The sequence below is a fragment of the Monomorium pharaonis genome, chromosome 1 (assembly GCF_013373865.1).
Source record: "Monomorium pharaonis isolate MP-MQ-018 chromosome 1, ASM1337386v2, whole genome shotgun sequence".
Lineage (NCBI taxonomy): Eukaryota > Metazoa > Arthropoda > Insecta > Hymenoptera > Formicidae > Monomorium > Monomorium pharaonis.
In genome coordinates, this window is record NC_050467.1 from 6073062 (window position 1) to 6100045 (window position 26984).

At 29.0% G+C, this 26984-nt stretch overlaps 2 protein-coding genes across 4 annotated transcripts in view; one reads left to right on the forward strand and one right to left on the reverse strand.

The window, feature by feature from the left end:
• Positions 1–26984, reverse strand: part of LOC105830976 (probable G-protein coupled receptor B0563.6) — a 107956-nt gene that overhangs the window by 50173 nt on the left and 30799 nt on the right. The window lies entirely within an intron of this gene.
• Positions 4746–21098, forward strand: LOC105836146 (cytochrome P450 3A19). 2 transcript variants are annotated; one of them, XM_036283829.1, is made up of 13 exons: positions 4746–4972; positions 8625–8731; positions 10365–10455; positions 11545–11727; positions 13441–13504; positions 15644–15770; positions 15837–15894; positions 16197–16291; positions 17214–17282; positions 17422–17599; positions 18610–18789; positions 19103–19336; positions 20663–21098. In XM_036283829.1, exons 1-12 carry the CDS (start codon positions 4819–4821, stop codon positions 19270–19272), a joined length of 1476 nt encoding a protein of 491 aa, XP_036139722.1. In that variant the 5' UTR covers positions 4746–4818; the 3' UTR covers positions 19273–19336; positions 20663–21098. The 2 variants fall into 2 exon arrangements, with proteins under 2 accessions (XP_036139722.1, XP_036139724.1); XM_036283831.1 differs by lacking the exon at positions 10365–10455 and having other exon boundaries at positions 4747–4972.

Here is a 26984-nt window from a genome sequence, read left to right on the forward strand (position 1 = left end):
CTGCTTGACTTCGAAAATTGTACGCAACCTAGCACTTCGCGATGATCCATGAATATTACTTGTACAAATCTTTATTTTTTATTTACCATAAATAAATTATATATAATTATATATTTATTTATTATAAACACACCTATAATCTACATGCATATACATGAGGATGCCATGACATGAGACGTAACTTGGACAATGCTTTTTGGCGCTGTACCCACGTTGCCGAGAATGTGCACCAAACATATATGAAAGGTTTCAGAAACTTTGTATTTGTAATATTACAAAATACTACATTGCAGGTACATTTCAAATGTAAAGTTTCAATTAAGATGATTGCAGAAATGTTGCAAATGTAATGTTTAAAAAAAAGATAGTCTGAGAAATATTAAAAATGTGATAATACACAATTGAAACATTGAAACGTCTCTGCAACATAACTGAAACTCTTTGTGCTATCAGGGATTGCTTATATCATTTCGTATGTAATGGCTCTAAAAGCCTGGACGCAGAATTTTGCATAACGCATAATGTATAACGCATAAAAGAATCAGTCAATCAGAATCACCTATTTCCTTCCCTAGGATAAAAATAAAGACCTCTGATTGATTAATTCTCTTATGCATTATGCATTATGCGTTATGCAAAATCAGTACCCGCGTTCTTAGGTCGCAAATGCGGATGCGATAACAAAACAAAAGTTTAATAACGTTGCCCCAATTGACTCTCGCGTTTGCATTTGTAAATTGCAACGCATATTCTAAGTCTCTTTCTACGTCTTATGTACAATCTTCTTTAATTTTCTTTTTGTTTTTTAAATTTTTCAAGGTAATTTCGTCAGTAATTTAGTTCTTTCAATCCACATAATAAGAGTGTAAATTCGCGAGTTTTTGCACACGCGATTCTGTTAATTAATAAAGCTGTGGCTGCGTTCCTAAATTTACTGCCAATACTGAAAATGTATAGTACACGTAACATGAACTATAAACTTTCAGTATTGACAATAAATTTTAGAACGCAGCCTATATAATGATATCTCAGTGCTCGGTCTACAGCTCGATTTAATCATATATATTGGAACGGCGGCAATATATTGAAACTCTAAAAATCGGAATGGAGTACTTATTCTCGTTGCATAATTAACATTTAACGTAATATTATTTGAATTTTACTTGTCACGCGCATCTAATTGGCTGTCAATACTTGACTCAGAGTCAAGGCTAATCTATATCATTATAACTACAATAATATACAGATTCTTAAATATACAATAGAATGCAAACTGTTTCAAGTCCACTTTGACACCAACTGTTTAAAAACCGATTCCCAGAAGTAAAAAATAATAAGAAAAAAATGCTGTAAACTGCGCATAACGTTTTGGATACATATGTTAAAGCGTCCATGTAACTTACATAGCTCACATTGTCTCTAGGCGTCTTACGTTTCCATAAGCAACTTAAAATGAGATGGAGTAATTAAAAAGGGGATACTGTTGCAAAAATCGACTGAAAAATAAAAACTGGCCACAGGCTTGTTTTATTTACATGTAAACATTAATGGATTCTCGATAGCGCATCCATTTAACGTTGAAGATGTTTAAATTGCGTGCTAGGTTCCGCGGAGTGAATATGTTGGAGTTGACCTATTGTCATTGAGCGATATAAGAATGTAACAGTTGTTTAGAGGACTTTTAATTTTTATCGAGAATGTGCAATGAGAAACACGCGAGGTATGCTTTGTAAAGTCGTAAAGTAATGTTTTCAATAGGTCATATTTAAGATTAAAAAATTTTTATTTGCGTAAAATTTAAAGATCTACCATTTAAAAAACATGTTAATATTAATGTAAAAAGAGTAAACATGTACATGACAGTTTTATAAAAAAATTACTGTATGATTAAAATAAGATTGCAATTTGTATAATTCAATTCAAATCAATTGAGAAAAGATTTATATATGGTCATAGTAAAATCTTAGTGGAGAAATAATATTTTATATGTAATTTTTAAATACATTTTCCAATTCTTTGAACCGTGCATCGTTACTTTCGCTCTCAACACAGTTCTGAAATTTATAAGTAATATTATAATATAATTGTCTTATTTATTTAATACTAACTTTTGAAGCATCTGTAAGATTTTCTTATCCGAAAAATATTAAAGATTGTTGTGTTTTTATTTTACATTATCTTGTTATCCTGTTACTGTGTATATATAATTATAAAATGTTTATATATATATTCTAATTAAGAACCGGTATAATTAAACGCGCGTTATTGTATGTTAATATTCTTTTTAATATATGTTATTATATATTTAATAACATTTTGTATTATGTACTGAATAACATCTATGGATATCCATGGATAATTCCAAGGAATTGTTATAGAAGTATTTACAAAACTTAGAGAGTAGAGAGGTTATATGTAATTTTCCGCCCTTCTTTAATATAAATAATGATTAAGAAAATAATTTTATATTACAATAATTACCAAAACAATTAAGAAAAAATATCTTGTAATTTAATAATTGCTACTCGGTTTTGACGAATTGTTTTTGTGTAAATAAATAACTCATCCTAACTCTCCTCAAAGTATATATTGCATAATACAGGAAAAGATAGTAATATGATCATCACAGAAATTAATGTAAAAAAATGGTTTTGTTTAAAAAAAGTCACAATATTTTGTTGCAAAATTATATATTTAAATAAAATAAATTGTTAGATTTGAAAAAACTGTAGCATAATTACGAAGAGAGATAAAGGTAGACAGACTTACTTAAAAGACGATCGAAAGTGACCATATTACCAGCATGCTTAGATGGTTATATTAAGAAAATCCTATGTCATTGTTTAACTTTGTGTAACTCAAAATGTGTACAACCAAATAAAAAGTTAAATAAGAAAAAAATCCTTAAGTGCATATACATTTGTGGTGATAATGCGTTTAAGTTTAGAAAATATGTGTAATTTAATGTTAAAATGTACCTTAAAAAAGTTTCAAAATTCTAAAAATGCTTTATAACAAACGTTGGGTATTGTGAATTGTCATATTAGCGCTACTTCATAACAGCAGGCTACTAAATAAATAATTCCATAAGTAATTACTAGAATTTGTCAGCTAATAATAGAGATAACGGAGATAATATAGTGGTTATATTGTCGATAGTGGCCATAATACCACTTTTTCCTTTATATATCATAAATATAATATAAACAAATATTTTACGTAGATTTACCTAGTTGAATCTGAATAAATTAAGTTGAATAAGTACTGTCTTCACGATAGATTCTGTAGCGATTTATCTTATGACAAAGTAAAAATCATATATTAGTCTAAAAATTGTTATGTTCCCTTTACTTTACCTAAAAATTAATAGTAATATGCAGTGGGTCAAAATCTGTAGAAAACCGATGAAAATTCAAATTTTCCGCTTAAAACCACAGGCTAAAATCGACGATTTTTTTACATTGTTCTTTAGTGTCGCAATGAAAATGAATGATAATTTCTTTAACGTATTTGATTTGTAAAACTAATGAATAAAGTCAACATCATAATACAGAAAATTAAACAATTACTGATATTTAAAAGTCTAATGTAAGTTTCCGTTCAAAGTTTCCATAGTAATCGGAATAAGTAATCGGTTTTCATCTGCGATACTGTCTTTGTCGTAATAAATGCTAAAAAAGAATAAAGAAACGGTATGTTAAGGGTAACGCTATTCTTAATTAAATAATTACCTAAATTCGGGAATTTTTTGTGACCAAATAAACAGTTTTATTGAAAAAACAAATATAAACTATTTTATTATAAACATATAAAATTGTTCTTAAAAAATTTATTTATTTGTAATTGTTTAAAATGGCGGTGTACTGGCATACTTCTGCAAACACACGTTTTCTAATTTGCGTGCAGCGCTATTTTTACAATTTTATAAAGAATATTAATGTTCTTTAAATTTTATAACAATATTTATTTATTAAAAAATTATTTGATATGTTTCTACTTTTTCTACATATTATTAATTGTGAGTAATTAATATTATAAATTTACTTATAAATTTAAGATGTTTAAAAATTAAAAAAAAATGTATTTTAAACTTAAAACTTAAATATATTGTACTTTTTAGATTTTAAGAGTAAGTTAGTATTTATTACTTATTTTTAATGCATCTTGGCCTTTTACAAACGTATATTAATGTTATCGTTGTCAATAAGATTCATATTATTTAAATTATTAATATTGTTTAAATATATAACAAAAATAAATACATCAATGAAATGTTTTATAATAATGTAAATAAAAAGCATTAATGAATAATTTATTTAATATATTTTGTGCGTATTTTTTAATATTATTACAATAAAAAATAATTTAAAAATCTCTGAGTATGTAGATCTATATTTATATTAATTGGTATCCGTATTTAAATACATTTTAATAAAAATTTTTTATACATCACTGCTTTTATTACTTAATTGTGTGTATCATAAGTAAAATTTATGATATGCCACTGTCTTATGGCATATTCCTTTTTCTCAATAGAAAATTATCAAAATTTAAAACGGTTAATACCGAAGATGTTTTGTCTGCTAAAAACCAAAAACCCATACATATCTTTCATATAGTACACATGTACCACAAAATTGTCTGATACTTCTGTGTGGGAGTTTTTAATTTCGTAAAATTTATCGACAAACGCGTTAGCATTAATTCTTTAACTGAGTGGGGAAACAATTATAAAATCATTGTCGATTAGTGACATCCGCATTTCAGAAATAACTTTACTATCGAGCAGTACTACAATATTTTATTGTTGTCGAAACAATGCTGTTCATTGTTGTTGTATTGAGTATAATGTGTACAATAATTTATTTTATTTGGAATTATTATTTTATATTTCCTTTTCGGACAATGAAATCGTTACCCGGTCCAATACGACTGCCACTTATCGGTAGTTCATATATTTTTCTACAAAAAGGTAATGATAAACCTTATTTATACAAATTTATAAAATTAACATAAAAATTTTTTAAAATTGAACACATTTTGAATAAAATTAATTACTTAACTTTAAAGGAAATCAGATAACAAATCAATATAGGTTTTCTAAACCTATATCCCTTTATTTCAGAAAAATTAAACATAACACTTAATTAATAAAATTAATACTGACAGAAATATGATCTGCTTAAATAATTAAAATTTTTTAATGTATTTATTAGTAACTTTTTTATATAAAATCTGTTAAAAACAAATTTTTAAGATATGTGAATAATATTCTTACAATTTTCTTTTATAAATTGCATGCAGTAGTAAATGTATTATTCATAATACTATAATAAATTATTTTACGTGTTTATAAATTTCTAAAACTGACTCTTTTCTTTTTCTTATATTTTTTGCGATTTTAAATGTTAAATCATAGGAATATGGCATAAACTTATACACTTATCAATAAAGACAAATTATATAAATAGTAAAATCGTGCAGAATAAAAAAATACATTATAAGACCTAATTATTAAATTAATAACCTAATCTTTATAGTATATATTTTTTTTACGCTACATGTTGCGTTTTCCGGAAAATTTATACAAATGATATTTTTATAATTCAAAAAGAACATTGTACACATTGAATTAAAAGCCTTTTAGAAATTCTCACATACATTAATTCTCATAACAAGTATTTTAACAGATAGTTTAAGTTAAAAAAAAAAGTGTATGTAGTTGTGTCGTTTTGGAATTTTTTTAAGCCCTTGTTTCTTCTTACTTTATGATAAATTTAATTATTACCACATTCAACACGATCATAACAACTGTTATATTATTTGATATGGGACGCTTTTTAATTTATGGTATATTTATTTTCTTATATTTATTTAGTTTTTAAAATTTTATTTTTAATTTTTCTGTAAGTAATATAATTCAAAAAAGAGATACATCTGCTTTCTCTACTACAAATTTAATATAATAATATAAAGAGAAGTTCAATTTTAATATTTCAATTAAATATTAATAAATTCACTTTATACACATTATTTTGATTTCGAGAGCACTATTTATAAAAATTAAAGAAAAATTAAGATTGTCAATGTAAATTGACGAAACTGATACACAAATACAAACACACACCACATGTGCGTGCGCACATTGAATGAGTTCGAAAATTATTTACAAAAAATTAATTAACGGAATTTCATTATATATTGGCACCAAATAAATGTACTGACACAAACATTTCGATCCTTGGTGTTAAGTTTTTCTTTAATATTAATGCCACTTCCAACAATAATGAAAAATCGAAGAAGCCAAACGTCAGATATAATATATCAACAGGCAAATAATAATCTAGCTTAAAAAAAACTTAATTTTAAATTAAATGCACGTCAAAAATTGTTAAAATAACTGTCACATTGTAAAACATAGTAGGAACATATAAACTACGTGAAAGAGATTGAAACATGATAAAAGCAATAACAAATTAATATAAGAAACAAAAATGAAAAAAGGAGAAATGCAAAATGTAAAATATAAATATATCCCCCCCAATAAAATTTTATTACTATTCCTAGATAACGATATCATTTAAAAGTTTAAAAGATTTGAATAGATAGATCAAACAATGATTGGGATAAATAATGGGTCAAACAAAACATCGGAAAAATTGTTTCTATTTCATTTCTACATTCAGCTTTTCTATGGCATTGAGGAAGAACCAAGGATTTAAACGTTTGCAGCATATATCGATAACGCATTGCGTTAATTAATTTTTTATAAATAATTTCTAAACTCATGCATTGTGTCAATTGCAATGGTGGGATTGGTGGGTCACATTGGTAATCTTTATTTTTGTTTATTTTTGATTTATTCTAAGGAATTCTACTTTTTTAATTATTACAAAAATTACTTAACATAATATAAAAAATATAATATATATAAACAAAGTTAAGATATGTATCTAATTTTTTACAAATATTTTAAAACGTACATTTAAACGCATGTGTGAAGTTAGCACCGCATCTTCCAAAATTGGAAGTTTTATCAAGAGTACTATTTGCACTCCAAAAAGTACTAGAGATCATGATTATCAAAGTATTACCAAGAGTACCGCCGAAATACTTAGAGAAATGACAATCTGAAAATATGAAGTGCTAAACTTCTCGTGGCACTGCGACATAAAAGATATATTGTTTTAATGATTCTATCTTAAAATACTCAAAATGTACTAGAGTTCCTGATACATTTTAACAATAGTATCGCCAAATATTTTTTTAAAATTATTGAAATTTGGGAATAACAATGCAAAATGGAAAAAATTATGTTTTAATGGTCCTATCTAAAAGTACTCAAAGAGTACTAGAGTACTTGATACATTTTAATAATAATACCAACTGATAAAAACGAAATAAAATTTTTGAAGATTACAGCTGGCACTTCATCTTTCATAAAAGTGCCCGTAACTCCTTTGCCTTAAGTTTCACAGCTTTGTGCCTTAATAACTTTCGAAAGTATTCGCTGGGGTGCCAAAAGTACTCTGGTTAAAACGCCGGAATCGCGAATAAATTTTATCTTTTTTGAGGACTTAACATAATTAAAAGTGGCTCTTTTGCTTTTAATTTCATAGGTTTGTACCTTTAAAGTGCCGGCAAATTGCACGTCATATATATATATATATATTAGTCTATGTTTTCCAAAAACTTGTATTTATAAATATATATGTATTAAATTTCAAAAGTTATTCTTTTCATGTATCACACAAAGCAACTATGAAGAGAACAATTGATTTACTTTTTAATTTGACTTTGTGGAAAGTTAAATGGTAATTCGTTTTCATATTAAATTTATTTCATGAAATAAAAAAATTTCGGCGTTTTAACTACAGTACTTTTGGTACTCCAGCGAGTACTTTCAAAAGTTATTAAGGCACAAAGCTTAAGATAAAACAGTTATGGCCACTTTTAGAAAGAGTCAATTTCCCAGAGAGAGATGAAATTTTTTCACAATTCCCGGGTTTGAACTGGAGTACTTTTGGCATCCCAGCAAGTACTTTCGAAAGTTATTAAGGCACAAAGCTGTAAAACTTAAGACAAAAGAGTTACGGTCATTTTTATGAAAAATTAGGTGTCGGCTGTAACTTTCAAAAATTTTTGTTAGTATTTACTTGGTACTATTATTATTGGCACTATTATTAAAATGTATCAAGTACAATTCTTCGAGTACTTTTAGATAGAACCATTAAAATAATATTTTTTTTATTTTGCGGTGCCATCCCCAAATTTAAATAATTAAAAAAAAATATTTTGCGGTTGGTACTATTGTTAAAATGTATCAGAAACTCTAGTACTTTTCAAGTACTTTAAGATAGGATTATTAAAACAATATATTTTTCATGTCGCGGTATCACGGGAAGTTAGCACCTTATACTTTCTAAGTATTTCGGCGGTACTTTGGTTAATACCTATCAGAAACTCTAGTACTCTTCGAGATGCAAATAGTACTCTTGATAAAACTTCCAATTTTGGAAGATGCGGTGCTATCTTTACATAGACCATTTAACGTAATAAAAACTTTGAACAATATAATAGATTGTAAATAATTATATGTTTCTAAGACATTAAAAATTTTTTAGGTCTTTTTGATGCTATGGATTACTTGTGCAAAAAATTTTCGTCTCCGTTCCAAATATGGATTGGTTCATATTTAACGATCGTAATATATGAACCAAATCAAGTCAAGGTATAATGTAATATTGTAGTAATATTTACGTTTTGTACATATAAATCCATAATCATCAAAATGTATCTTGCACAAAATGGATAATTTTAATTTCTTAAGTGTGCATGACATTTATAGACGTACAAGATTATTTATTGTAACTTATAGAAAATATTAAAATTGATTAAAATTTGGATTTTAAATTTCCAATTAGATTAAAAAATTATTAATGCAAAATAGCGTGTTTCTAAATTACAAAATATTTGAGTATTTATAATGATTATGACCTTTTTTTGTTTCAATAACTAAAAACATAAAAATGTTAAATTGCAAATTAGAATTATTTTATATTTGCTCTTAAAAATAGTAAACTTATGTTTAGAAAATCTTGGACTTATATTTAGAACAAATTGAATAAAGTTTTAATAAAAAACCTTTTTGCACAATACAATTATAAATTTTTTCTAATATCTTAAGTATAATTCTTTTGTTATCGCTAGATGGCGAAAAAAAAGTTAAAAATAACAACGTGTTAGTAATCCATATAAGAAGCAATTCACAATTAATCAAATTAAAATTTAATTTTTTAGAATATTATCAAAGTTTCAGAGATTGTTTACATGTTTTGTTACATTCAAAAAATTAATTATTTAAAAAACAAGCTACAAAAAACAAAAAAGAAAAACAAAACAAAAAACGAAATTTTATCCCTCAAATTACTTTCCTGAGCTGTATGAAGATTCACCCTATACTTTTTTGCGCATATTGTTTAGGTGCATTCAATATGGTCACTCACTGAGAGACTAAGTTGTGTGTGTGTGTGTGTGTGTGTGTGTGTGTGTGTGTGTGTGTGTGTGTGTGTGTGTGTGTGTGTGTGTGTGTGTGTGTGTGTGTGTGTGTGTGTAACCGAATGTGATTCTTACTTTTAAATCCAATCCATCACAATAAATAGTTACTCAGCTATTTACTGAGGTACTCAGTTGTATATACTGAACGTATTTTTAATGTATCTAAAATGTCATTTTAGATAAGATACAAAAAGCATAACTTATAGTTACTTATAGTTACAGTTACAATATTGAATTAAGAAATAAGACTAATTACATATGCAGATACACAAAAAGTATCTAGATAAAGTATCTGTAAATTTTATTAGTTTTATTTCTTAATTCAATTCACACGCCATTTTGCATTAAATCTAGATTCATGTAATTAAATGCCTTACCTTACAACATTAATAACAAATAATGTAAAATTATTGTAGTAAACTGTAACAGACTGTAATAAATGTAAAAGATTTAATGGTTATTTTGCGATACATTAAATACAGAGAGATAATTAAAGTTAAAATGCAATAGCCAAGTACAGAGAATCTGAAAATCTTTGGCATAACGCTTGTACAGAGGGAGAACGGACCAAACTAAGTAGAAAAGTCCGTTCTACCTCTGTGCAAGCGCTATGTCAAAAATTTTCGGGCTCTCTGTATAAGTGCTCAGATTTTGTATTTTTTATTTAGTTTACTATATATACCTCACCTCCGACAATATCTGTAATAAATTGTGCTACAAATATTTATAAATAAAGCTCAATCCCATTGGACTTCAAACTTTTATATTATAATAGTGTTAATAAATTAATATTACATACTTTACAGACTATTTTAAAAAGTCGCTTTTGTTTAAATAAACATAAGATATATAAAATTTACAAACCAATATTTGGCACAGGATTAGTAACGATTTCTGGTAAGATATAATTAAGGAAATAAAACACTTATCTAATTGTAAAATTTTTTAAAAATTATTTAATTCACATAATAAACCATTATGACCATTGTATAATTACTTGGTAATATAGTACGATGTAATACATTACTAAAAACATTTGGAATTTTAATAATTCCAAAAATGATAAACACATGAAATAAAAATATTTTGTTCCATAAACGTTAGTGTTTATTATTGGGGAGAAATCATACTATAAATTTTTCTTTAACGATGTGGTTGAATATTTTTTTACGATAATATATCGAATTAAATAAAAAGCGTAAAATATGCGGTTTTTTACGTAATTTTTGAATGCGATTTGTTGTTGGAAAAAATTAAATCTATGAAAAACAATAATAACATTTAAAAGTTTACAAACTTTCATCTTTCCATCGCTTTTTTGCGGAGCGCTGTACGCTTATCTGTTTATGAGTAATAAGCAATGAAAGTCGAAGTAACTATTTTTTATCAAAATTGTAATAACTCGGTTTAAAAAATCCCACAGCAATCAGCAACCATTCAAAATAAAGGGAAAAGGCAAATAACAAAAATTTTTTATAATTCTTTTTACGCCAAATGTAAGGCAGCAAAGTGGTATTAAAAATTTTTATTTCAATGGATCAAGCTTTATTATTGTGTCATGTTTACAGAAAAAAAGATAATTAAAATTGGTAAAAAAATGTTTAAAAGAAGAAGTTTCAGGCTTTAAGATCTTTTTTGAATTTTGTTTCTACGATAATTTTTTGTTAAGTTTCAGCGATTTGAAAATGACCCAAATTTTTAATATACAAAGAATATTTCTTATTTTTTCTAGTAGTAGTGTATAAAAAATGCAATATAAATTAATTATATTATAACTGCACTCTTTTATTTTTATACTTATATATTTAACTGTATTTCTATCAATTCTTAATAATTTTTATAAAATATATATATTAGTAGCTTAAAAACTGCACGAGTTTCTTATAAAGAGCAGTCTATTTTATTAATACTTTTCTTATTGTATATTACATATATAATACTTTGTGTTATTTTTCTTTGTTAATTTTTGTAATATATTTAATTTAGGAAACATATGGGTTAAAAATCGGAGAATAATAGCTCCAGCTTTTAATGCAAGCATGTTGCAAAACTATTTTGATACCTTTGTTCAAGAATCTTTAACGTTCATTGAAGAATTAGAAACAATTAATGGAAACGAAGTTATTTTTCTTGAACATATACAAAAATGTACTTTAAGAACTTCATTTGGTAAGGCAACACAATTTCTTTTATTTCAATATAACGTTAGTATCGTAAATATAAACATAAAGACCAAAAATATATTATAATTACGATCAAAATAATAAAAATAATAAAAATTAAAAACTACTAATATATTAATAATATAATTAAAAAATTAGGATAAATATTTAAATATTTAAAAATGCTACTCCTTCAAACCCACACAAGTTTTCTCTATAGCAATCAATAAAATAGTATATAAAATTAGTACAAAAATATATAATGGTTTTTAAGAAAAAGCATCTCTTTATTAAAGGTTATTAAGACAAAAATATTTGTAAGATATACATGTGAAATAATGTAAACATAAATCTCATTTTGTGCCGTAAACACAATGAAGGTGGAGTGAATTTCGCTTTACATGGAAACTCGGAAACTCGTGTGGGAATAATTATAAATCTCATTTCAAACTGTAAGCATAGGAGGGTATAGAATGCATTTTGCTTGTTTGTAAAAATCACGAAATCTAGAATTGTTTTGTTTCATAAGTTTTCGACTTTGTATCACAAAATGATGTCCACTCCACTTCTCCATGCTTACAAAGCAAAATGACGTCTATCTATATTACTAAATTCCTACATAACTAATCTCGTATTCTTTAAATAATTGTTAATAACTATTTAATACAGACATATTCTCACCTAAAAACTATCAAATATTTCTTTTTGTATAATAGAGAAGAGGCGATTATGGAGATGTAAAGTTATGGAATTTTTAATATATCGTATACTTTATGTTGAATTCTGGAAATCAGCATTTAAATTAAATCTGCATTTTAATATTGCAGGTAACTAAAGTTTTAAAGATGTACATACTTTATGTCATTTTAAGATATATATCGAGTATTAATTTTTAACATTAGTTAGTGTAACTTGAAGAGCTTGAATATGGCTTTTAAATGACGTAATTAAATTTAATATTTGGTCTGATGTGTACGTGCATTTGACATGTAAAATTATATTGTTTGCGTTCAGGATTATGGATTACTTGTAAATCCAAGTATAGATTCTTCGTACGTAATTTAATTATACTTTTACAATACTTGTTAGCTAATATTGTTTGTGATAATACTTTTAATGTACGCAAATCCGCAAGAGTCAAAAATTTTTTACATTATTAATTTTGCTAATTGCTATGAAGAAAACTTGTGTTTCTAAAGTAGTACTTTTAAATATTTATTAAAATTAATTATTAATTATAAATTAAATTTTATTAATTTCAAAAAAGTATTATAAAATTAAAATAATATATAATATATTACATTTAAATTTGTGAAACAATTTTATAGAAGTAAAATCATATTCATAAATCTTATTTGCATATTGCTTATTTTTACAAATTTGTTAGAAGCTAATAATATAAAACTGGCAATTTCTACATTTGATTATATTATTGTCTAAGATATTTTGATATAAAAATTGTTAAAACAAGCTATACCAAAACAGTAATTATGACGTATAATAATAATTTAAAAATTATATATGTCGAATAATAAGCATAACAATACAAGCAATAAAAATAGTAAAGTACTTTTATATTTTTAATTATTATTTTTATACATAATACATTACATCTTCATACGTGATCCATTACTTTTTTATTTTTAATTAGTATTTTTTATTTATACATGATACATTACATTAATCAAAAACTCAATTTTTTATATATTGTTGTGTAAAGACACTATGTTTGGCATTAAAATGGACACAAATACAATCAACGAAACTTTGAAAACTGTTAACAGGTATATAATTTCTTCTAAAAACGTTAATTCTTATAAAGGTAAATATATAATTAACATAAATGCAAAATATATAAGGATGTACATATCTAAATAAAATATTTAAATTTTTTAAATTTTATATATTTTATATGGAACATTCCACGTCAAGAGAAACAAGTCTATGCAAAATTTATTAAGTCGAAATGAGAAATATTCATATTGTTTGAAAGTTCAAAATATTTGTTTTTGTGTGTCTTAAAGAAAGAAATAACTTTTTAAATAATTCAAAATGACCGTTCCAATATGACTAGAGTAGATAAAAAACTTATTAAAAGCATTAAATTTATTTATCCATGGTCCAAAATTTATTAAATTTCTATAAAAATAAATATCTTAGAATTTTTGAACGGAAGTGTCCCACTTGCCTACAATCCCAATTGCTTACATTTTCATTTGCACACAAATTTAGCAGAGCTGCTCGATTGCCCACATTCCCAATTGCCTACAATCTCAATTGCCTACAGCTTCGTTTGCACACACGAAAATAATTAAGGTACAAGAGTAGAATTGCACACATGACATTATTGCGCCCATACACATTCCACACGACATTATTTCGCACATGCACATTGCACACATAATAATATTGCACTAATACACATTTCACACATGATATTATTACACTCATACACATTGCAGACTTGACATTATTGCACACATAAGTTAAAGAAACAATATTAACACATTGCACACAAGATATTAAAACGTTCATACACATTGCACACATGATATTATTACATTCATACACATTGCACACATAACATTATTGCGCACGTGCATATTGCACACATGACAATTACCACATGAGTTTGCGACTTTCCCTGCAAAGCGAGGTGTACCTACTTTTTTTTCATTTTTAATCTACTTTTATTTTTATTTTTAATATGGTATATCTCAAAAACTAAAGCAGTTAGCTCTATAATAAGATCTATACAATTTTTTGTTAAACATAAAAATTATTATCAAAAACCACTGTCAAATCAAGGCGCCCAAGTTATTGGAATCGTGCTTCAGAGTGTATGAGCGCAATGATACCATGTGTGCAATGTGCATATGCGCAATAATGTCATGTGTGTAATGTGTATGAACATAATAATATTGTTGTAAGTGTGATGCACTCACACAAAGAATATCGCAAGCGATAAAGGTGTCAAGTGACACCTCGCGCGTGCAACATTTCCCGGCCTACATACCGGGCGTCGCACCGGGCAACGCACCCGGTTGCTTAATAAAGAACACCCAAAATCTCCTGATTTTGGGGTGGAATCTGTGTAGCCAGCAATTGCTGGCTAAGCAAGTGCACTGACCGAAGACCAATGACCGCGGAAGTACCCTCCCCGATTATATGCCAAAAATCGGTGTATATAAACACCGCTGTAAAGACAACGAGCGGGCTTACTTGTACATTATTCAGCGACGAACGTATGTCGCGCGATACTATATCTTGTCACGGGTTTATTCAGTAACAAGTTAGTGTAATTCGGTTAAAAGAATATATATTGTGTTTAAATCATTACCGGGTTTATCTCTTACGAAACCTGATCCCGAGAAGTTACGGCAGCGATCCCCAAATACCGTATCTCTAAATAAAGGGCACAACAATATCATGGGTGCCATGTGTATGAGCAAAATAATATCATGTGTGCAATATGTCTGCGCGCAATATTGTCGTGTGTGATATGTATGGGGGCAATAATGTCATGTGCAATCCTACACTTGTACCTTAATTATTTTCGTGTGTGCAAATAAAGCTGTAGGCAATTGAGATTGTAGGCAATTAGGAATGTAGGCAATCGAGCTCTGTTAAATTTGTGTGCAAACGAAGCTGCAGGCAATTGGGATTGTAGGCAAGTGCCCCCTCTTTTCGGACCCTCCTAAACAATAGTCAGATTTTCGAAATTTTAAATAGCGAATTCAAAATTGCTGCATTGTCTGTAAAATTCTTTGGGTTTTACGTTGAAACAGTCTTAATCTTATAATTTGCATAGACACTTGTTCCATTTGACGTGGAACGTCTTGTGTGTGTGTGTGTGTGTGTGTGTGTGTGTGTGTGTTTGCACGTGACATATTAAAAAATATATTTTTTTAAATATCTTTTAGTGCGTGTAACGGAATAGGATATAGATTCCGCAACTTAATCATGTCTTTTGATTTTCCATTTAATTTCACTTCCATTGCACAAATACAGCAAAATAATATAGCCTTTTGGAAAACTCTTTCTGATAAGGTACATTCATATTTGTTAATATTTTACACGTTACTATTTTTCTACACATTTTTTATTATTAAATAGATTATACAACAATGGGCAAGTAAAATGAATACAACAACCGCTAACAGTGACACAGCTTGTAAGTTTTTAAAGTTTATTATGTCATTTCTTTGTATTATAATATTACATTATATTTAAAATTAGTTCCAAAATAAATTGTTTTTAAAACTTGTAATTAAAAAAATATATTAAAACAGTTTTTATTTTCTGTTTTATTTATTTATCTATTTGTTTCTATATATTTATTACTTACTTCTTATTATTAAAAAGTAATTTTTTTCTTTCAAAGTTTTAATTTGTCATAAATATTTGGCAAAACATATGAAACTAATCATATAATAAATTAAATATTCTTTTTCTTTGTATATATTAATAATATAGATAACAGATTTCTTGACATTTTAATGAATTCGTCTCATAACAAACAATTCACGCAAAAGGACATTCACTTCAATATAATTACACTGCTGACAGGGGTGCGTATACAAAACTTTTAGTACATACAAAAAGATTATAAAATATATTTTTGTTACATGTAAGTTGAAAATATTCCTTTTCTTATTATTTTTGGGGGATAAAGTTATTAATTTTAGCACTTTAACATTATTGCACAGTTCTTGTTTTCTAATAAATGGCGTGAATCGTGGTGAAAAATATTCCAGAACTTTTTCAACACTGATTAATTTCAACACTCGTATGCACGCCATCTTGTTATAATTCGGCGCTTTTGAAAACTTAATCTTGGCTAAGCTGTCAATTTGCAAAAATCTAAGATATTTAAAGATCCGTACATTGACGCACAAGTAATACAAAATACAATGTGCAACACGGGCGTAACGGCCTTTTGCATTCATGCGTGTAAACGCACTGTACAAAACGCCTACTTTACGCTTTTATTATATAAAGCAATATTACGTTACATATACGTGGAAATTTGTTCATTACGCGTCCCTTTTTGTACAGAAAATTGCCATGTCCAAAGAAACAATTTTCTTATACAAATAATTTATTATTTCATAAATTTTGTCCTGTCGATAGTTAGTGCAAACAATGCAGCAATACATTCTCGTATTACTTTTCCGCTCGTTTTACATACGCTGCCTCTCGTAAATACATTTGCAAGCTTGTCATCTTGCGCATACGTAACATGTACAAACTCTTACAATATTGCAAAATACTTTGTAGCATTCATAAACCTAACCTTAGCTATAAATTTGTTTTATTAAAAAAGAGGACACAATGACCCAAAAGGGGACGTTTCACTTGTAATAAAAAAAGAAAAAGTCATGCGTGCAGGTAAACGTACTCGCTTTTGGCTTGTGCGTTTATTTTCCGCATTCGTAGATAATAGCCGACTTCTTACACCTATTACACAATATAATATTTTTTTAATTACAGTCCTATGCTAGCACGGCCGTTACAATAAATTTTGCGACCTTTATGTTAGCAAATTTCTCAGAAATACAAGTATGTATTATTTTAAAGTAAACTTAAAATATAGTTAAATTAAACTAATAAGAAAATATTAATTAATAAAAAATCTATAATATACACTGATATGTTTATTTTACTTCGTAATATCTATTATTATTTTATTTTATAATAGGAGAAAGTATATAAAGAATTGTTAGAAATTTATGGCACAAAAACTCCAAAAGATGCACCAATTAAATATGAAGATTTAGAACGTATGCATTATTTGACTTGCGTTATTAAGGAAACTCTAAGACTTTTCCCCACTTTTCCTTTAATTGGACGATATCTAGAGACTGACTTAAAAATAGGTTTGTTCACTTTTTTTATAATTAAATTATTACTGTAAACAAATAATTATTTAATTATTTTATGATTTAAGTAGAGATAGACGCATAAACGATCAAAGCAAATCTTAATGCGTTATATGCAGTCAGTAATCTTAAAAATATCAATTTTCTGAAAAATTTTTTTTCTTAAAATAGAACGTCTTAAAATTGTTCTCTCAACATTTTAAATTCATCCAAAGAAATAGATTCGCAGAGATATAGGCTTAAGAGTCTCCGCCAATTCCCCCTTCCACACGCGTGTACTACGCAGCAAGAGGCTGCAGCAGCTGCTAAAAAATCCATGAAACTTATTTATTATGATTTCTATATATAAAAATGGTCTATTAGAAAGAGAAACGTAAAATTGTATATATTTTGTAAATAGTATATATTTTACTACAAAAACTATTTTACTAAAAAAAGGATAAAGATAACACAATGTATGTATTTTTAATTTTACACAATAAATATATTCCTTATTATCAGTGACAAAATTTATCACAATACTACTCTGTACCGCGGACACGATCTTTTAACTAACGTGGATGCAACAATTTTTTTTCTTTTTGTTAATTTCTTTAATTCAGTCATCACAAAATATAGGTGCATAAAAAACGATTTATTCGTTGAAAATATCAGTAACACAAAATCTATTAAATTATGCTATTAAACTATGCTTAGACTTATTGCGATACATTTTTAAACACTTTAAAATTAATTACAACTTTGATCACGTCACTAATAATTTCTTTTACATGAATTATTTATATTAATTAAACAATTCCAAATGCAAAGTTCCTAATTATATTAAAGTTAAAATGATTAATTGTATTTTATGTTCAAAAAATAAAAATATATATTAAAAATTCAAAAAAAATTTTACTTATTAGTCTATTAGTAAAAATTAACTTGTATTATTTATTGCTTCTATTATATTTTTATTACTGAATATTTAAATATATTTAAACATTATATTTTAAAATATATTTTAGGAAATAATATTATTCCAAAAGGTACCAATATTAGTATATCAATTCTCCAAATGCATCGAGACGAAACATATTGGCCAAATCCATTAAAATTTGATCCAGAGAGATTTCTTCCGCAAAACCTACAAAATTCTGAATTATCTTGCTATATGCCTTTTAGTAGCGGGCCAAGAAATTGCATAGGTATGTATAAATAAATTATAACTCAGCTAACAGACGTCAAAGATTATATTCCGAAATTTACTGCCAATACTAAAAATCTATATTATACATACATGAATTATAAATTTTCAGTATTGTCAATAAATTTTGGAAAGTGACATCAGAATTTGATTAGAGAATAACCCAAATAATTAATGTGAAGACATTAAAATGACGAAAAAATAACGACAAAATGATGAACTAACGTCACAGATTGATAACAACATTTTAAGATGTTAAAAATACTTGTCATCTAGTCCCTAATAAAATCATTTCATAATTGACAAACTTACAGGTGAAAAATACGCAATGATGGGAATGAAGGTTATTCTGGCAACGTTAATAAGAACGTTTGTTTTTAAAGTGAATGAAATTATTGAAATCGACAAAATTAAATTAAACATGAATACAGAATTAATAACCTTAGAGCCATTAAAAATTATAGTCAAAACACGGAATCTATAACGTATAAAAATGTTGAACAAAGAAGAACATATAATATCCGAAATACGATTATTACATAAATAAGGTACTATATCTTAAATTTAATATTATTGTAACATTGCAACATAAAGTAGATAAAATAAAATATTGATATTTTAACATAATAAAAAATTTTTTAATATGTATGAGAGTAAAATAAATAATGGTTTAATAATTTAGAGCTCTAGGACACTACCGTGCAAAATTTTTTGTACTGTTTGTGAATGTCACGATAGAATATAATGTAGGTACACATTAATAAAGATCCAAATCTTTGTTTCTCTTTTTCCTTGAAATCGTCGCGTAACAAAGTTACTTTGCGTATTATAAATATGTTGGTGCCATCAGATTAAACTCGATTTACTCATATAATTTGCAATACATACATAATATATTACTTATGAAATATCAACGAATGTTCTCTACGTACTTTTATATTTAACTCTTATATACACATATTCATAATTTGTCAAATATATTCTCTAAATTAACCTTCTAAACATAAATACAAACAATTATAAAGGGCTCGTTAATGCCAAAATAATATGATAAATAGGTCAATGTATCTAGCCAACACAAATTTTCTTAATACATTATAATTAATTAATTATAATATTAAGGAGCAAGTTAATGACATCAATTTACATAAGGACACGGAGTGTTTTGACAACTCTTATTATTGTTTGTTTGACATTTTGTCGAAAATGACTAACAGAAAATAAGTCTCGCTCATTCTGCCTCTGACTACCGAATATTACACTTGTCTCTAGCGCTTTGTCGAATACTCTGTGTGTTGTTGATCTTTTTAATATTGTGTTTTAAGATCTGCGATTAACATATATGAGTTGACAGTTTTCTACAATACGCATACCAGTTTATGTTATTCATAACACGGTTTCCATCGTTTTTGATCTTATAAATTTATTTTAATATGAAAACCGACTTATGAAAAAATTTCATTATTTTTCATTTTATTATTCATTAATTTTTCAATAATTCATATTATTTATTAATTGTATTATTAATTGGTTTACGTTTTTATTTATTATGACATAATTTGATACGCAATGAGCAGTTTTATGGTTGTTCAATATTCATCTTTTTTAACTGTTTAATTACATTTGTCCATCATTTCATTCATGTTTTAAGTTCATACATATTGGTAATGTATTATGATTGAAGAGAACTAAGTATAGTCGGAACGTTTCAACAATCGTTAACACAGTGTTATTAGTCGCGATTATAATTATACAATGTTTATCTAATTAATTATAATGTATTAAGAAAATTTGTCTTGATACATTGATCTGTTTATCATATTATTTTTGCTTCTAAACAATTTTAATAATTTAATTTTTTTTTGTTTCAAAAGTGACTTTTTTCATGGCTTCCTATGGTCGCAAAGTCGCCGATTGTGCGAGAACGTCTTAGATGTGCACAGTGTAAAATGGACACCACCAATCAGATTACTGAGTTAGTTAGGGTTAGGCGACGCCCCCCTCTCCCCCCGCCAATAATTTTTATTTTTTTGAAAAAGTTTTTTTTTTTTAAACCGCGCGCACTGCTTAAGCCCGTATCAGACTACCAACTAAAAATAAAGAAAATAAGCTTCCTTTCTCGAATATTTGAAATAAACTTTCTTGATTTTGTGCAATGTAAATAAAAATATATGTAAGTATATAAGATATTAAAGCTCGCATACTTATATTTGAAGCTATTTTAGAACCTGCGGCATCATTCTTGCGGGCTGTTTGTAAAATGCTAAGGAACTTTCCAACTTTCGATAAGAAATGATATAATGTAATATGTAAAAGTGTTTTTAACTTTTATTTCTCTGGCCTAAAAAAAAATTGTTAAAAATTTTTCTCTTGCCCCCCCCCCCCAAAAAAGTTTTCCAAGTACACTGGAACCCCGCGTTAGCGGACTGTTCGGGGCTTTGGTCCGCTAACGCGGGGTTATCTCCTATTGCTTGATTTCACTCCCACTCCGTGAAATACGCGACTGCATTGCTCATTGCTATCCCCCACACACGCTACTCATGTGAGCCGAGTGCATATGGAAGGGATAGTTTCCGCTAACGCGGAGTACGCTAACGCGGGGTTCCAGTGTAGGCGCCACTGCTCGCAGGGAATAGTCGACGTTCCCCAATTGTTACACAATATACTATTTTTGGAAAATTTTGTAAATTACAACTGTCTCATTTATAGTTTTGAATTCGAGATTGTAAACAAGACTGTAATTTATAATTTCAATGACGCGTGATGTTATTCTTTAGTATTACAAAATTTTCAACTAAATCGTTTTGTTGCATCAAAAAATTACATTTGTTTGCCCATATCCAAACAGTTTGATTTAATCAAATTTTGTTTTATTCAATCAAACGGATTTTTTTCAGTTCAGATAACGTTTTGTTTTGCCATTATTATCGTTAAGTAAAACTCAGCGTTCTTCTATCTATAATACATAAAACGTTGATCTCAGGTCGAGAATGCAATAACAAAAGAATTAATACCATTGACCCTGATTGACTGTTGCGTTCACATTTGTGAATTGCGACTCATATTCTTTAAGTCTTTCTACGTCTTATGTAAAATAGTCTTTAATTATTTTTTTTGTTTCTTTTTTTCAAATCTTTCAAAGTAATTCTCCTTCCTCGATTCACGTAATAAGAGTGTAAATTCGCGAGTTTTCGCATACCCACGGTTCTGTTAATAAATAATCGTTACGATACTTGATGTGCAGTATCACGGAAAAAGAATCACATGTGTAACCTGCGACAGATTTCATCTGTGTATTAAAAAATGTGTATACTGTGGCTTGGAGAGACGCGCCGCGACGTTAAGTGAAGCTATACATATATTATGTTCCGAGAATAATCGTCTAAGTTACTTCTTTACATACTGTTGTATGTCATAACATGCATGGTTACTGATTATTAGTGTTTATTAAGTTATTACAACTACATCTAAAACTACATTTTAATATTGCAATTAATATTGCAAATAACTGAAAGTTTTATAGATGTGAAATCTTGATGTTGTTTGGAGATATATATTGGGTATTAATTTTTAACATTAATTCTTAACATTATAGTGTTGAGCTAGAATGGTTTTTAAAAGATGTAATTTAATGTTTGATCTAATGTGTGCATGCATTAGTGTGTAAAGTTATATTGTCTGCGTTCAAAGTTATGAATTACTTGCGTGTGCTCTCTAAATTTCCTAGAGTGAAACATTACTCTAAAAGAGTGAAAATCGAACTTAGATACGATTTTCACTCTTTTAGAGTAATGTTTCACGCTAGGAAATTTAGAGTGTTGCGAATCTGAATCTGTTGCGGAGAATCGTCTGGTCTAATAGAACGCGTGCATGAATAAATGGGGCAACATAAGATTACGTTAGCGCATTTTCTACGGCGCGTATTTCGGTTTCTATGCTTACTTAAAGTATGCTGTTATTAAATCGCGCATTCACCGTAGATTCGCTTTTAATGAACTGACCATTGACTTTTGCCTTAGGCTGACCTTGGCTTTCGCCTACCGGCGGACTTTTGGCCTTTGCCTTCGGGCAAACGTCAGAGTCGTACGCATAGATGTCGTACACTTATCCGCTTCCTCTACTTTAGCAACATTCGATACGTCGCAGCGTAATTCAACCAGGAGGTTTGTTAAATTACAGAGTCCCATAATCTTCTTATAAGTTATTTGATTATACTTTTACGATACATATTAGCTAATATTGTTTGTGATAATACTTTTATCGTACACAAAATAACAAGGGTGAAAGATTTCTATACATTGTTAATTTTGTTGATTGTTCCACTTTTAAAGAGATGTTACCGATTGCATTGCCGTTTTTCCGCGATGTTGATTGGTTCTTTCGCTGCGCTTACTTCTGCGAGAGTAACTGCGATTGAATTTTGACAGCTGTTTTTCTATAGATGGTTATACAATTATCATTGTGATTTATTTTTAAAAAGTAAGAAATAAAATGGGTTATAAATGTACCCCATTCCTTCCCAAGCGTTCTTCATTGAACAAATTGACTGAAATCAATATTGTGCTAAATGAATCTCTTTGTTTTCTTTAACGCTGGTATAATTAATAAAAAATCTTTAATTTTTCTTTATTTTTTCTTTTTTTATAGCACTAGACTAAAACTGTATGCATTAGTTATTGGTTAAAAAAATTATATTTCTGTAAAACCAATGCGCGAGAAGCATAACTTGTTTAAGAAGTATTTTATCAATAAACAGACAACAGAATTGGTTCAATAAATATCCTTAAAGAAAATAAAGTATCAAAAATGCAATAAATAATTTGCACGTGCTCGTGCTCGCAGGTGCTACATGTTAAAGAAATTACTTTGAGAGGCAGATACATGTACTCCACTTCTAATGATGCCTTTGATCAGCGTTTGTTACGGAATTGTCTTCTCGGTGGAATAATCAAATTTGAATAGTCTTTTTATTCCACCATATTCCTCGTTGTATCTCGATGCATCAATAAGATTGTGCGACAAACCACAAAGACTTTTTTTTTAGAAAGAAACAAATCTGGTTTTTTTTTTTTAACAAAACGTTTCTTCTTCTTAATAAAAAAAAACCATCGTGGTTCGGTATTTTTTTCAACTTTCGCTACGCAACATTACAATTCGATAATACAGCAGTTTCCGCTAAAGAATTTTTCCAGACGGCGTTAACAGGTGTCTCGCATCCGTCAAAGAAAAATATTTAGAAAAAGGTTCCTTTATTTCTCTGCGTCGCTATGTCGGGACACGTTTCACCGTCTTTTCGCGGATCTCTGGATTTAGAAAATTCCAAATAAATCGCCCGGTGACGTTGGTTCTCGGTCTCGAAATAATTTCGCGTGCCGCGAAAGTTTGCACTCCATGTAGCAAGTCCGTAAGCAAAGACGCGCTTCGCTCGCGACAACAATCGAGCGAATCGAGAGATGAAGAAGCGAAGGGCATGTCGGGCATTTGTAAACGAGACGGGGATACAAAGTGGGTCACCATGGAGCTCAGAGAATGGTTACGGTAAAAGGTGTTACGGATAATAGGTCGTGGCGCGCGGTAAAGCCACGTGAAAACCGCGGAAGAGCCGCTTACTCGCGGCGCCGCGCCGTCTTTCGGCGACGTGCAGATCCAACGATGTCGTTCCGGCGTAATCGGCGGTTGTTTTTCCTCTTTTCCGCGTTACGGCAGAAAAATCCACGGCGAATTTTGCCTGACTCTAACGGGTCGCGATAGCGCCGGGCGGGCGCGGATGAGACCATCTTCCGTCCCCGACATTTCGCGCGACACTTCCGGGCCGCGCGCGCTCAAAGGCCCCCCGCCTCTCCTCCCGCATCCCGTGCATCCCCTAAATTCTGTCCGCCCGCATCCTCGTCCTCGGCGACGACGCACGTCGCGCATATCGATGATACACGCCTGCTCCGAACTGCTGCGACGAACACGTCGCTTATTTACATATACGCGCCGCTGCGATGCCGCGCGTGCACGGAGCGTAAAGACTCTCGCCTTTCTTCACCCCCTTCCACCCGACTCCTCCCTTCGCCCCTCACCCGGGTGACGGTCGCCGCCGTCGCTCTGATATTTGACGCGGTCAGAATTTTGATGCTCCACCCCGCGCCGCGCGCGCCCGGGGATACGCGGAGGACGCGCGGTCTTCTCCCAGCGCGCTACACGCGCGTTTACTTATCTACGGAATTGGCGCCGACTTATTCGGAATTCTAACGACGGCGGTGCAACACGTATGCGCATACGGATGACGCGGGAGCGCGCCCCATCGTCTGTCATTTCGGGTAGAATAGCGAAGGTCGTCTCGCCGCCGCTCAATTTTCTCATGTAGCGTTGATATCCTATTTGCCGTGCGATAAATCCCCACAAGCGGGAAATCTCTCTGACGAGTTTCCGTGATTTCCGAAAGTTCCTTATCTTATCGACGCTTACGACGAGCTTGTTACAGGATATAGTACACTGAGAAAAAAAATACTAGATTCAAATAAATATTTCTTGGAATAGTGCTAATAACGTTATTCTATAGAAAATCAATAATATTTATTTCAAACAAGTACTAGTTTTCTATAATTTAGAAAAAATTACTTGTTTGAAATAAATATTATTGATTTTCTATAAAATATGTTATTAGCACTATTCAAAAAAATATTTATTTGTATCTAGCAATTTTTTTTCTCAGTGTAAAAGAGATTAAAAGTAGCTAAAAAATAATGATAAACAGTTTATTTCAGAATTAGATGGAATTTAAATAGTTAAATAGTTAAATAGTTAAAATCAAATGTTGATAAAAAAAAATGGTGTACGGATCCCAATTTACATTTTATGCAATAACTTTATTTAATTAACATTAATTTTAAGTTGAACATTTTATAATTACATTCATCAAAATGTTTAAATGATTCTTGGCTCAAAATTATAAAATATTTATTACTTAAAAAAATATATAAGATATATTCTATAACATATGAAAATGTGAAATATGTGAAATATAATAAATTAAAAAAGAATAAAGATAGTAATTAAGCTTTCCTCCAAAAGAAAATATTTATTATGTTTATTCAGCATAAAGAGAAAATTTATTGCAAAATATATACAATGCAAATGTACATAATAATCCTTCCTCATATAGACTAAAATATTAGAAATCTATAGTATATATAACAAAAGTTATAGAATACAGCAGTAGAACTATAATAAACAGATCGAATTTTGATATAAAAATTTCGAAACAGAAGCCTGTTGAGATATTAGTATGATTAAAGGGCTACATTAGCAAAATCTAATGCTATTGATTAACTGTGCACAACCTGAAATGTGTGAAAGTGTTAAACAATAAAATAAATACTCAAGCATACTGCAGCGTATTTTCATGTAATACCATCAAGTTTAAAATGAATACAGAAGTATGTGTAATTAAATACTAAAATGTGAAAATTTGAAAAAGTTTGAAAATGTTCCAAAGTAAAAATGACTCAACAAATATCAGCTATTGCGTATCGTTATTATAATTATAGAAATATAACAAGTGGACATTGTATGTAGTTACAAGGGCAACAATATCACTTTCTCCTCTACAATAACAAAATAATAATAATATTAATATTTCTTGAGCAAGCAATTAGCAAAATAGAAAGTAATGCAAAACAATATGAATACAAATGATTGAGTCATAATAGATAGGAATATTACACGATAGTTAATAATTTGACATTCTTGATCTTACTATTTTTATCGGTCAAATGTTTTCCACCGTATGCAGAGCGTTCTGTAAAATACGTTTAAGCTTCGTGTTCTTTCTACAACGGCAAAGGATGCACGTTGATAGACGAATACGAGTCCTCGCGAGGGGCACTTTCTTTCCTTGCGCGTTTCCTTTATGCGTAGGCGGATACCCTTGCTCGGTAGCAAGATCAAGGATAGTGGATCAATGGAAACTCCAATTCCCACACACCACTGTAGAAACGAGATACTCCGAAGATTTTATTCCATCATTCCTACACAAAGTCGGATTACAGCCACACTACGTGCGTGTACAGAACGTCCCTTCCCGTAAGACAGATTTCTCGATAGAAGTATTAGTCACGCCGGTAAACTTTTTGTATTTTCGTTGTGTTAATATTTAATTTCTATACCTTCATAAAATTGCTAACGGACTCTCTCCGATCGTTTCTACCA

Excerpts from the sequence above, each read along its gene's own strand:
- LOC105836146 (XM_036283829.1), top strand. The coding sequence starts at position 4,819 with ATGCTGTTCATTGTTGTTGTATTGAGTATAATGTGTACAATAATTTAT. Across the intron at positions 4,973-8,624 it reads ATATATTTTTCTACAAAAAG|GTCTTTTTGATGCTATGGAT; the intron begins GTAATGATAAAC and ends AAAATTTTTTAG. Across the intron at positions 10,456-11,544 it reads AGGATTAGTAACGATTTCTG|GAAACATATGGGTTAAAAAT; the intron begins GTAAGATATAAT and ends TATTTAATTTAG.